At 44.5% G+C, this 13075-nt stretch overlaps 1 protein-coding gene across 3 annotated transcripts in view; it reads right to left on the reverse strand.

The window, feature by feature from the left end:
* Positions 1 to 10509, reverse strand: part of AMPD3 (adenosine monophosphate deaminase 3) — a 61139-nt gene extending 50630 nt beyond the window's left edge. The window contains exons 1-3 of one of the 3 annotated variants that reach the window (XM_029582662.1): positions 10284 to 10509; positions 7549 to 7774; positions 4412 to 4510 (exon numbers count right to left, since the gene is read on the reverse strand). In XM_029582662.1, the coding sequence (XP_029438522.1) occupies positions 4412 to 4510; positions 7549 to 7774; positions 10284 to 10305 (347 nt within the window). In that variant the 5' untranslated portion in view covers positions 10306 to 10509. Of the gene's footprint in view, positions 1 to 4411; positions 4551 to 7548; positions 7775 to 10283 lie in introns of those variants that run through there. The other 2 variants (XM_029582663.1, XM_029582664.1) reach the window with 2 other exon arrangements.
* Between the last annotated feature and the right edge of the window lie 2566 nt (positions 10510 to 13075).

Genomic DNA, 13075 nt, shown 5'->3' on the forward strand with positions numbered 1-13075 from the left:
ATTTACTCAATGCATTTTCTTGTTCTAAGCAAGTTATTTTATATAAACACAAAACAGCTCTTATGTATTAAGAAGCTACTGCCTGACAGATTATGTAAACTGGGGGGATTCAGAAAAATTCAGTAAAGATTAACACCCCCCCCTCCAAAAAAGTAGTAAAATTTCCTCTACACTTTGTGACAAGGAGAGGCTTGGGTTTCGTGTCCCTACTCTACCACTTCCATGCTCTATTTATTATTTTTCTCTGTTAGCAGCAGGGGACTGTTCAGATGAGATTACCGTAATCTTCGTTCTGAATCTGACATAGTCCCCCAGTGGCCACCTTATCAGACCGGTGAGCTCACGAGCAGGTATGGGATAAGAAAGCGGACAGAATTAGTTTTCCAGTCACTAGGTTATCTTCTTTACATACCCACCAGAGACCAATCACAGAGTCTGCCACACACGAGCTATTCTCGGGTTAGTCGTGGTTACAGGGGCGGCAGTAGAGAGGGGTTGGTAAACCACAGCACGCTACCACTCTGCATTACAATCTGCACTGTAAGACCTTTCCACTGGTCTGAAATCCAGAACATGGCAATTGCTAACTGACTCTCGGGGGGGGGGCGCAGAGGGAGGCATGAAATCTGGTCTCTTTTGTTCTAGAATGTATCTTTTTTCACTCTCTCCCCTAAAAATCTTCAAGCCTGTGTATGTCAATAAGAAATTACGAGATCCCGCTCTTCCCACTAAATCTTCCAAATGTCGATAGTTATGGTCTGTTCATGCCTTCTACCTCACAAGCTGTAGGGGTCTATTCGTTAAATTGTGATAAAAGTTTTATTGTGAGAATATATATATATGTCTTTTCACATGATAAAATGTTACCGTAAACAAATATTGCACATGAAGACTCTTTTTACTGCCCTGAAAGGTCATTTGTTCTAGAAGTGAACATGTAAATGACCATGCAAATATGGTTTTATTATGTCCTCTTTCATCAAAATATTTAAATAGCATGGTTATTATTTTGTTTTTCAAAAAACTGGAGTATTCAGGTGCTAAGCAATAAACTGTGATAAGCTGTACAAAAAAGGGCACCGCATTAAAATTTTAATGACAGCTCTAGGTAGGCAAATCAGCCTGAGCAAAGTCCTCTATAATGCAAATAGGTAATACTCATTTCCACTCACGCACAGTGGAATGCTTTGGAGTCTGGAGCAGGTTCCTCATTTCAGGAGACCCAGGAGAGAGAAAGACAATGCTTCAGAAACAGCAGGAATCAGAGAAGGAGACAAAAAGGAAGCAGGAAAGCCAGCAACAGGAACAAGATTTGAAGATGAGGTGTAAGAGAGGCCCAAGACCATGGACGTTTAGGCTAGGGAGTACCAGCTGGATTTTCAGACCAGGGGAGAGAAAACTGAGGGTCTCATGATCATACCACGTGGTTCAATATTAGACTCAGGACTGAGCTGAATCGTGCTAGGGCTGCCTTCAAGATGAATGATTGTGCTGAGGAAGACCCTATCAGGTATCCAGGACCTGAAGGGTACAGAAGATCCGAGAGCGGCAACAGAAGGAAAGGAGCATTCAGGAGACAACAAATCTCTATGGCAAGCAGGGTTATGAAAAGGAAAGAGATCCATATGGTTTTCAAAGAAAGCAGCAGGAATACCAAGAGCAGAGAGAGAACATTAGAAAACACGTAACATAGGCACATGAGGACAAGCAGAACTGTCAGGATACGCAAAGGGACGTAGACAGCAAAGGCACAAACAGAGGACAAAATTGCCCAGTCAATAATATGAGGCAAAAGAAACTTCTTTAGAAATATAAGGGAAAAACAAAAAATAATGGGGAACAGGTAAAATAAAAGGAGAAAATGAAGTTAGCAACTAGTGAGCAGGAGAAAGAAATATGAACAGGTTATTTTGCTCAGTATTTACAGTGTACCTAAGGCAAGAAAAGAGGGCTCAAATGATTGCAAAATGACCACAAAGTCCTTGCACAAGTCAGAGTAGATAAGTGCATGGGGCTCCAGTGGTGCACAGTTCAGAACATTTAAAGAGTCCGACTGCGCCCCTCACATCTCTGTTAATTTGCCTTTGGAAAGAGAGGAAGCTCCAGGAGACTGGAGGAGAGCAGATGTGGTCCCGCCCCACAAGAGAGGCATGAGGTGGGGGCCGGCAACTAAAGACCTGTCAGTCTAACTTAAAAAAAAAAAAGGGCAAAGCTGTGGAAGAACTGCTGAAGAAATAGAGCAGCACCTTGACCACAACACGGCTTCACAAACGGGAAGATCCTCTCAGATATAACTGAATAGAGTCTTTAACGAGGTGGCAAAAATAAATAAATAAAAAATAGCAGATCACAGCAGATGTTACCTATCTGGACTTCAGTAAGACTTGAAGCCGTTCTGCACAGCGAAATGGTAATCACTATGGAAACAGCACAGAAAATGGAGGGGGGGGGGTGAGGAACTGGTTGAGCGACAAAATGTAAAGGGCTGGTCCGTGGAAGCCACCCTGAGGTACAGTGGCCAGTGCAGTTCCTCAGGGCTTGGTGTATGGCCTGTTCTTCTCATCATCTTTATAAGTAATATTGTAGAGGGACTTGACGGAATAGATGCTTGCTTGCTGATGATACACAATCTGTAACAGGTTGGAAGGATGAAAGAGGGCTTGAAAAACCTGGAAGACTGGTCAAGGGTTTGGAAGCTGTGCTTCAACCCCAAACAAAGTGTGAAATCCTGCATTTGGGGCACAAAACTCCATTAGCCACTGTGCTTCTGAACATAAGGGAGTGAAATTCTTCTAAGCACCAAAGAAGAGCAGGATCTGGTGGTGTTCCTGACATGGCCAAACAGGTGAATAAGGTGAGGGCAAAAGCCAGAAAAGATGCTTGGGTGCCTAGGGAGAGAAAAGGTCAGCAGGTATGCCCCTAATTTAAGTGCCTGATGAGACCTCATTTGGAATATTATGTACAATTCTGGGAAAACACCTGCAAAAGGATATAAACCATATGGTCCACAGGGTGGTTATTCAAATGATCAGCGATGTAAAGCATAAGGAGACAGACTTAAGGATCTAAACATCTATACCTGGAGGAAAGGAGAGGTATGATACAGACATTTAAATACCTCCAGGGAATAAATGCATAGGAGACAGACCTCTGTCAATGGAATACAAGCTCTAGAGACTCATAGGATAAGGGAGGTAGAATCAGAAGTAATCTGAGAAAAATATTTATTAGGTTGGTGGATACATGGAACAGCCTCTCCGTGGAGGTGGTGGAGACAGTTTCTGAATTCAAGATTGTATGGGACAAGCACAGGAGAACTCTGAGGGAGCGGTAGGGATTGTAGAGCTGAGTAGTTGATTCGGATGGGTCGCTTGGTTTTTATTTTACAGTCATGTTTCCATGATCATCAGATTTTTATTGCATCTTATGCTTTAACTATATTTCATAATGAGGTGTGAAATGTATAGCAGTTTAATGAATAGGCCCATTGTCTCTAGGAACAGGGACTATCTTAGGGCCTGGTTCCACCAAGCTTTTTTCTTATGAACACAGACTTGGAGAAATGCTTTACTGAAAATCAGGCCCTTCTTTCTACTAAAGTTTTAACAAATAAAAAACAACAAAAGCTGTTTCTAAAGCAGCATATGACAAATTTTAGTTCAGTAACAAGTTTGTCCCCCCATATGCTACTTCAAAAAAATTACGACCACACCATCTTCATCCGATTTTGTGCAAGGAAGAATTGTATTGCAAACATTTGCAAAACCATTTTGCCTTTTATTTCACTTGGCTTATTTTTTAGGTTTAGGAAGTAAACATTTTTGGGAAAGAAGGCGAAAACTCACAGAAGGATACCAACAGCTCCAATGCGATTTACCAAAAAGGTCTTCTTATGGGGAGCATGCCGAGAGCGAAGACACTGAATGAGGTGGTCATCTCTCTTACTAATATTGCTATTTGTGATGTAACCAACACGGCTTCTATTGGGGGGATAAAAGGAGAAGGCTTCCCAGGTGCTGATGTAAGAATAAATTTCAGTAACGCGATAACCAGAGTCTAGTGAGGGCTGTAAGGCGGATGACAATGATATCAGTGGCTCAGGGCTGAGCCCACAGCTTTAAGAATAAGTGATTGCATGTCATATATAGGTCAACCTCTCTCAGAGCTGCTTATTAATCAAGACATTTTTCATTAAAAAAAAGTCCTACATTCCAGAGAAATAAAGAAAAAGCCCAACTACATTTAGCACTAGGATTGCTGTAGCATGTCATGTTCAAGACAGAACCCAACGAAATTTGCAAAGCAGGATTAGAGAAACCAGCCAAACATCACTGTGAGAGATGGCAACGTCACATAGTGTTACTGTCACAGTTTTAAGCATCATAAAAACGAACACAAAAACATTCAGTACCTTACACAAATGTGTTCATGTGTCATCTTGGGCATTTCAAATAGAGTCCAGGGACCCCAAATCCTCAAAGGAAGGTCTGTGCCACAAATAGGGTCTATACTGAACGGAGGGAGGCAATCCAATAAATCTCGCACAATGGCTTGGAAGATTTGAAATAATCCAATTAGCGAGGATAAAAAAAAAATAAAAAAAAAATCTCCATGCATGGCTACTGCACATGCAGCAAGCAAGCCAACAAAACATGCTCGGACTACAATATTCAGCAGCTACACCTTGCAGAATAATGCTGTGCACGCCAACCAAAACTTCTAGAAAGCAGAAAGCTTCGACGCCACTGAAACTCACGGGACTTTTTTGCATGCTTAGGATGATGCCATGAACAAGAGCCAGCCACTGCTTGCTCAGGTGTGCTCCAACTAACAGAAATCTCAAACAAATAGCCAGCTACAGAGAACTATAGGTTTCCGTGCCAAATCAACAGGAAGCAATTCTGCTCCTAAATCTCTGTGCCTGTTCAGTGAGTTAGCCCTAAGGAAGGATCAGCACCATGCAAACCAAGGCTTGAGCTGTGCTTCACTTTGCATTAACTAAATGCATTATAAAACTTTTCAAAGGTTCTCCCTCTTAACTAGCATCTAGTCCAATAAACATCTTTCAACACAGCTGTTGTTTCTGTGATCTATGTCCTCTATAATAAGACAAATCCCACCAATGACTGCTTTGAATTTTATTTTTAAATTTCCTAAGAAAGATTAAGGCAAACACTTCATTTTGAACTGGATCCCAGAAGCACAGGGGGATAAAATGTTTGCCCAAGGTCACAGTGACAGTCGGGGATCGGAGCTCAGTCACAGGGAGATTAAAAAAAAAAAGGACTTGGCCATTGTCACACCGAGTCAATGGCAGAGAGGAATCCTGAAAGTCTCCAAGTTTCATGATGAATCATTGGGTCACTTCCTCTTTGTGGAAATAACCCACATGTAAAAATTCATTAATGGATGAAGAAACTTCTTTAACAGTATCAAATTCCAGAAGCAGAGTGTGAACACAATTCAGCATTCTTACTCCACAGCTATGATGCAGGTGGGATGAGCACAGTTAAGGAACACACTTCTCACCTTGAAACCTGTGATTCATAGAACCAGTCAGCAGTTGCAGCTATATGCACAATCCTGGCTCTCTGACATTTCTTTTCCCTAGCTGTATCACCACTAGTTCTGTCAATGGAGATTACTCCATAAGTGGATCGGCAAACTCTAGCCTGCACCCCTGGGCACACAGAAAGATTCTAACTAGGTGATATTATACACACGCCTGCTCATCCCAGTGCTCTATCACCACGCCTTCAGGACGATTCAGTAAGGTTGGCTCTCCCAAAAGGCGCCCAGCCACCTCTCCCGGATTTAAAAATGGAGGGGTGGGTCACGCTAAAAAGGAGGTGCTAGGGACAATAGCGCATGTCCCTAGCACCTTCTTGGCAGTGGAAACCCAGGAGAGGTGGCTGTCAGCGGGTTCAGGAAACCAACATAGTACCTGAATGTAATCCGCTTTGAAGTGCCGAAAAGCGGAATATAAAAGCCTGATAAATAAACTGATGCTCAATTTTACAAGCACTGGTTTTCCAAACCCACTGACAGCCATGGGTTAGGAAAACGGATGCCGGTAAAATTGAGCATCCGTTTTCCTAACTTGCTGGCATTTTTTTCTTCAACATTTTTGGTTCTACTGACTTAATATTGCTAGGATATTAATTAATTAATATTGCTAGGATATTAAGTCGGGTTAACAGAAAAGAAGTATTTCTGTACACTTTTTCGGGCTACTCAGAAATTAACACCTGCCCTTGGGCAGCACTTTCCAGAACTGGGCTGCTTGTGTGTTTATCTACTCTTTGGGTTCTGCAGGGTAACTTATGACCCAACCTGGGCTTGATGGACCTTTGAGCCAGGCCAGCATCGGGCTCTGCTCCTTTGCAGCACTGGTGCTTAAACTCGTAAAGACTCCTTTCTGATAACACACGTAATCGTGCAGACCTCGTCTTCCTACCTATAAAGCCGGAGCCCTGGAGAGTGGGAATTAAGGGCAGCATGGAGAGCCTGGCCCTCCTTTCTGCAGTACGCACATTATAACAGAACGCCTCCTCGCCGTCCCCTTCCTAGGGCTTCTCTTTTGAGACCTTCCAGCCTCTGTCTTATCCCCCAGACTCACTGGCCAATGTAATAAGCTGCGCTCGGCAGATCTCACAGTTTAACTGGGAGTTGGGCGCCGCAGTGACGATCTTCCTTTCACGTGCGGCAGTCAAGTTAACTAACCAGGGGCCGGAATCATTAAGGCTTTGCTCCCATTTTGTGTCTTATGGGAAAAATCCTTAGTGAATCAGGTACCAAGTCAGCTGCCTGCCCAATATGGACTTTTTCTCTTCTCCTGTACTTGCATAAAGATTGAGCACATGAGTCTCTGGTGGGCACATCTCCATGTCTCCATTGCTTGCCCTGCCACACATCTTTATTAATTAATTTAGGTGTGTCTTGGGCTTGAAAAGTTTGGGAAACCGTGGAATAGATATTAGAACACTTCCATTTTCTGGTGACATTAAGCAAGACAAAAACAAAGCTATTACTATCAATTTCTCTAATGCATTTTGGCACTAAGATCAAAAGATAAACTGAGCGTTTGCGTCGAAAGACACTGAACCTATGATCCCCCACAGAACATGTCAACAATCTGAAATAGCCTGTGTGGATTGGACCTAATTTTGCCACCAGGTCCTAACAGTTCTCACTTTCCTGGGCATGAGTTTAAAACAAAAAAACAACTTATGAGCCTCTGCATTTCTGTGAATTGCAAGCTCTATGCATTTGAACATTCATTAAGATGTCTGGTGTACAGTAATTTAGATAGCCAATAGGGCCAGTTTATTAAAATGGGAATATTTTCCCCCTAATGACGAGACATCTTCAGATCTTTCTTAGCCCTTACACATTGCTTTTAGCCAAGCAAGAAGCAGTTCACACAGTTTTACTCAAAATGGAAGAAAATCAGGGAATCCTTGCCATGCACGTTAAACTTTTCTCAGGGGCATCAGGTTAAGCAACCAAAAGGCTTAGGGGGTTCAGAGCAGCGTGCATCGAGCAAACCTTTTAGCGGTCTCTGCCGACTTCTGTTCTGCCATCTCCTTCTCTAGCTCCCTCTCTTTCGCCTCCTTCTGGCCAATGGGACAGTCCTCGGGCACGCTGAACAACGAGAAGGCATCTTTGCTGTCTTCTTCCCTAAGAACCTTGGCAAACACTTTCTCGGCTAAAAGCCGCACCTGTTCATCCACTTTGGAGATATTAGACCTTGGAAACTGTCTTGGCATCTCGCCTATGAAGAAAAGTAAAACATTTAAAAATAGATTAGGAAGAGTAACACAAATAATTGCCTCTCCGCATCAGAGATAGGAAACTGGGTTTCCATTTGGAGATCTTTATGGACCAGTATTCAGCAGGGAAATGGGGCAGTCCCTTGTTATACTACACCTTATAATTTCATAGGTAAAAATGGGGTCCAAGTTGTGAGCTGTAGGTCAAGACTTCTATGGCCATCATGATAGCAGCTGTCATGTGTGTCCAATACAGATGTGAGCTACTTGCTCTTCATGCTTATTTGCCGTGGTACAAAGCAACAGAACACCACCATGGATTTTGTTGGCTAAGTTTGTTTCATGTTTTGTGATAAAGGTGATCCATTGTTCTGCATTCACCTTTGTTTCCCCTTTTTTAAAATTTTCATCCAGAAATTTAAAAAAATTAAAAAAAAGTTTAAAATAAAGAAGTGCAAGCTGAATTCCATTTCTCCTTGAGAATTTTTGCTGAAACCAGGTTAATAAATATGGAACCAATTTACAAAGTAATGGGAGTTTGCTGCTCAGAGTAAGTTTCCCACACTCATTCTGCAACTGAGGAGATGGAACTGCTGGGCAAATTTCAGCCAATGGAACACCAAACATGGGGAAAAAAAAATCTAGATTTAATAAAAATTACAGGGAATTTCCTGAAATTTTATTATGGCACATCTGACTCTTCCTCTACCCTTCCATGTTACTGTCAAGATCACCAACACCCAAATGGGCACTGCTGAATAAACAAGAAGAAAGGCGGGAAAATAGAGGCAATCACATACACTGACTCCCTGATGAGAGATGGATGGGAAGTAGTGGTACAGTTTACTGTAATAGTTAAGTGATCACTAGAAAAGAATTTGCCTTGTTTGTGTAGCTCAACTAGATTGTTAGCTCCAGGGAGCAAATGCTCTCTCTTATGTATCTGTACAGTGCTGTGTATGCCTCATAGCAGTACAGAAATGCTAAGTAGTGGTAGTAGGGTAGACCGCAGCAGTAAACATGTGTTAGTGTATGGCACAAATCTCTTTACTCTTGTATTCCTATTTATCATTCATTTCTTCCAGGTGAACAAATGTTAGGAAAAAGTAGAAAATTCTCATTACTTTGGAAGTAAAATTAATAAAAGGTTTCAGGTTATCATATTTGGAATTAAACTGCAATACTATCACAGTTATCTTTTTGAATACTCCATGGGGACAGAGTAAACCATTTATCGACCAGTGCAAAGGGAAGCAGTCTTGAACGACACTTCAGGTCCTTAATAAATGCAACCGTGTCTTCTTACAGTAACGCTGAGGACAGCTAGAACGTGTGACATGTCTACCCTGGAGAATATCTGAGCTGCTGAATGCTACATGGTGTTGATTTATTTGCACCCAGTAGATCTATGTTTAGAAAAGCCATCAAAAATAAACTGAAATATAATACAAACTATTTTCAGACAATATAGATAACAACTAAATGCACAGCTGGCAGAATAAATATAGTTGCTAGAACCTTACATCATTGTATTGATCATATTTCTATCAGTTTCCTGGGGGATTTAATGTAGACATGTAATACTTATGTTTTGGATGGACTTCTACTACTTTGAAAAATATTATTACATGTAATATGCCTGTACAGCTTTCTGAATGCCCAAGCCATTGGCTTGTAGGATATCAACATTCCTCAAGCACAAGGTGCTAAATAAGGGTTCCAGCTGCACAACAGAAACCATCTCTCTCCACAAACTGGGACTAAGCATTTTCCCTACAGGCAAAACCCTTCAAGAAACATCTGGTCAGATGTGCTCTCCTGCTAATTCAAATAACTTGTGTGTAAATTAAACAACATTTTTGTACAAGGAGCTAAAGCAGGCCCTTAATCTAGCCAGCAATTATTTCTAGTTTTATGTAGAAGTCAATCTGATGGACCAAATATGAAATGAGGGAAGAAGGAGCTGCATTCAAGACATTCCGACTTTTCCTCTCAAGCAATAAAAACCTTGGTGATGAGCCTTCAAAGTCCAAGCTTTAAAGGGTCTGTAGAACAGACTTGCGGGCTGGGATAAGGAGGATTTGAGACTGGAGCTGGCATCAGGTAACCACGATTAAGCCCTTCCTTCCCAGCACTGCCCTCCCGGCTCACATCCTCCGCCAGTAGTCGCAGCCGGAGACCCTGCGTCCCCGGGGCGTGGCGCTGGGGCACGGACTGCGGCTCCCGTGCCCCAGAGGCAGCATCCCCAGCCCTGGCAGCCCCGCGCGCTGCGGACTGCGGGCCCGGGGAGGGGGGCACGAGCGCCCTGCCCGCCCCAGCGGGATGGGACTCTCGGAGCCTCCGGATGCAATATTTCTTCTCCCCCCGATCAGACAGCGATGGCGTCATTTAGCGCTCCCTAAACGACGGCGGCTTCCCCCCCCCCCCTTTTATCATAGGCGATTTAGAAATTCTGCAGACCAATCGATCGATAACCCCTGGGTCAGGCGGCCCTCAGGGCTGCCTCCTTACCTACGGCCCCCGTGAACGCCATGGCTCTGCCTTGCGTGCGGCGCCGGCCAGGTCCTCCTCGCGAGTGGCGCTGCGGGAGCTCAGCCCTGGGCTTTTCCCTTCCTCGCCTGCTCCCAGCAGCACCGCACCCCTTTCTATTTCAGGACGCCGATCCCACGCTGGCTGGCGGAGTTTTTGTCCCTTTCCTTTTTTTTTTATCCTCCACACCTTCTGAATCGGGAACAAGTCATCGTCCAATTAAAGAGAGGGAGGGAAAGAAAAAAAAAAAGAGCCGGAAGAGCGGCAGCTGCACCGCGGTGGCCAGGGCAGTGGAGAGGGAGGGATGGAGGGACAGGATGACGCCGACGAAAGCAGGTGCCGGGGCGGGGGAGAAGGCGCCGGCCCCCGGTTTCCCCTTTAAATGTCCCCCTTTTCCCGCGTGACGTCACGGGCGGGGGTCCCGCGGCGGGAAAGGGGGAGATGGAGATCATTCCTAGGATGTGGCTCCTAAGCCGAGCCTTCCCCTGCCGGGTGGTGACCTTGGCAAGGGCGGGGGGGACGACGACGGGCAAGGTCACCCCCCGGCCCAGTCCTGGTGGGGGGGCCTGCCCAGGACCGCACATCCAGCGAGCCCGCAGCGGGCGCCTCCCCCTTCCCACGCGCGTTTATTACACTTTTGTGTTTTTTTAAAATCTGGAATTCCAAAAAGAAATCCCATCTGGGGGTGGCTGAGAAGGCGATCTGGGGGTGCTGGGCAGCTCGCCCTCTTCTCTTTGGGGCCGCAGAGAGTGGAGCTGTGGGCTCCCTGCGGCAGGTCAGACCGCGAGGGCGGCAGAGGAGCTCTCCGGGCTCAGGTGTCCGGCCCTCTGCTGGACATCCACTGCTTTATGCGGGGAAAGGGCCCCATTCATTCCCAGCCTCCTCTCCCACTCAGGATGCACGCGTGCGAGTGTCCATGGTGTGGGCCTACGCGTGGATCTGGACGAATAAGCCCAGCCCTGTCAGTATCCTCACGTGCCCCCCCCCCCGACATATCCTGAAAATCGGGGGCGGACAGGACCCACAGCAGCTCCCAAGCCTTCTCTCCCTGTGGGAAGTATTTCTTTTATTCACCTCTCTTAACACGAAAATGGTACTTGCCGCACCATCCAAGGGGCCAGGCGGCTCACAAAACTGCCAACATGGGTGGCCCAATCATTTCAAGAAGGCTAAAAGTAAATAAACTGTACAAAAGAAAAGAAGGTGCATGTCTGACCCTTGTTCATGCAGGCAGGGATGCGATCTCAGGTCAGTTTGAAAGTGAAAAGCACATGACATTTCATTTGTTTTCATTTTGTTTGCAAAATTCAGTGCCTAAAAATCCCCTCTGCTCTTGCCCACCCCAAACATCTGGACCTGGCCCAGGCACTTACCCTCTCCACGGGTGCAAGGGGCAGGAGCGCTCCCCAGTCATTACTGCCCTGCCAGCCAGTGCCACCACCTATGTTGTGCAGTCACATAACCACCTGGCGCCAGTCTCAGGGCAGGATAAGACCTGGCAGAGCAGGACCCACAGATGGGGTAAGTGCCTGGGGAGGGGAGGGGGGGGGGGGGTTAGTGATGTTGGGGCCACTGCAGGCAAATCAGGAAGAAGATTTTTTTTTTTGGCAGCAGCAGCAGCAGAGGTGAAAGGGTGGGGTGGACCCTACATGTTTATTTATTTATTTATTTTGGATTTTTATATACCGACCTTCTTGTAAAAATTACAAATCAGACCGGTTTACAATGAACAAAAACAAAGCAAATGTTGTCTTTTTCTTTTTCTTTTTCATTTTTTTATTATTATTATTTTTGTTTGTTGTTTTATTTCAAATAAAATGAACAAAAAAAACCCAAAACCCAAAACCCTGTTCAATGCACACCCATAAATTGGGTGTGCATTCAACTTAAAAGAATGGAAAGCCTCTTTTGCACGGAATCTGTAATATCAGCCTGAAAGGGATCCAGTCCCATCTCCTTTAAGGTTTTGCATGTCCTTAATGCGATTTGCATGCTCTGCATCTTTATGAACGGAATTAAGTATTACGTTGACTTGCAAGAGGCTTCTAGGAATCTTCAGGACATTTTCAATGTGAGACATCCTGAGAGATTTGAATTGGTTTATCGTCATGTTATGCCAAATCACAGGAAAGATCTGGGGATCATTTGCAACAACTCCTCCCATCTTGCAAATTCACGTGGCCTCCCCCCCCTGGCGCCTTCTCCAGAAAGGACATTTTAGGTTAATGTATTCAGAAGCTTCTTAATATATTTATATTATTGATTTTCCTTTCCTGCAGAGCAAAGCAAACTGAAGGATCAGGTGACAAGATGCTTTTAAATCTGTAATGGGTCCATTAAAGGGAACGTCCCACACAAACCACAGTTCAGGGTAATGCAGTTTCTTGATCCTCATCAAGGAAGAAGTGTGCAGGTCTTTTACTAGGAAAGTTATGCTTCTGAAATGTGGGTGAAATGACCAAAATACATCTTTCTTTCTGATTGGTCGGGAGTGGGGGGGCAAGACGAGGCATCAGCAGTCTTTGCTTGAGGTTGCACACCGATTTCATAGTGCAGCGGACCAAGCATTACACAGCAAAGATCAGAGGCTAAATTTAGCTGACTGTTTCCCATGGATTCATTGCTATTTATTTGCATTATACAAAGCTGTTGTGCAGCAGGACATAATGTGGTTTTTTTACCCATCATAATTAAAACTCTCTAACATTTACAGCATTACTGGGTAGGGAGGAGTAATTAAGTAAGAATTTCAGCAATAGGGGGGAATCAGAAAC

Source organism: Rhinatrema bivittatum, chromosome 17 (assembly GCF_901001135.1).
Source record: "Rhinatrema bivittatum chromosome 17, aRhiBiv1.1, whole genome shotgun sequence".
NCBI lineage: Eukaryota > Metazoa > Chordata > Amphibia > Gymnophiona > Rhinatrematidae > Rhinatrema > Rhinatrema bivittatum.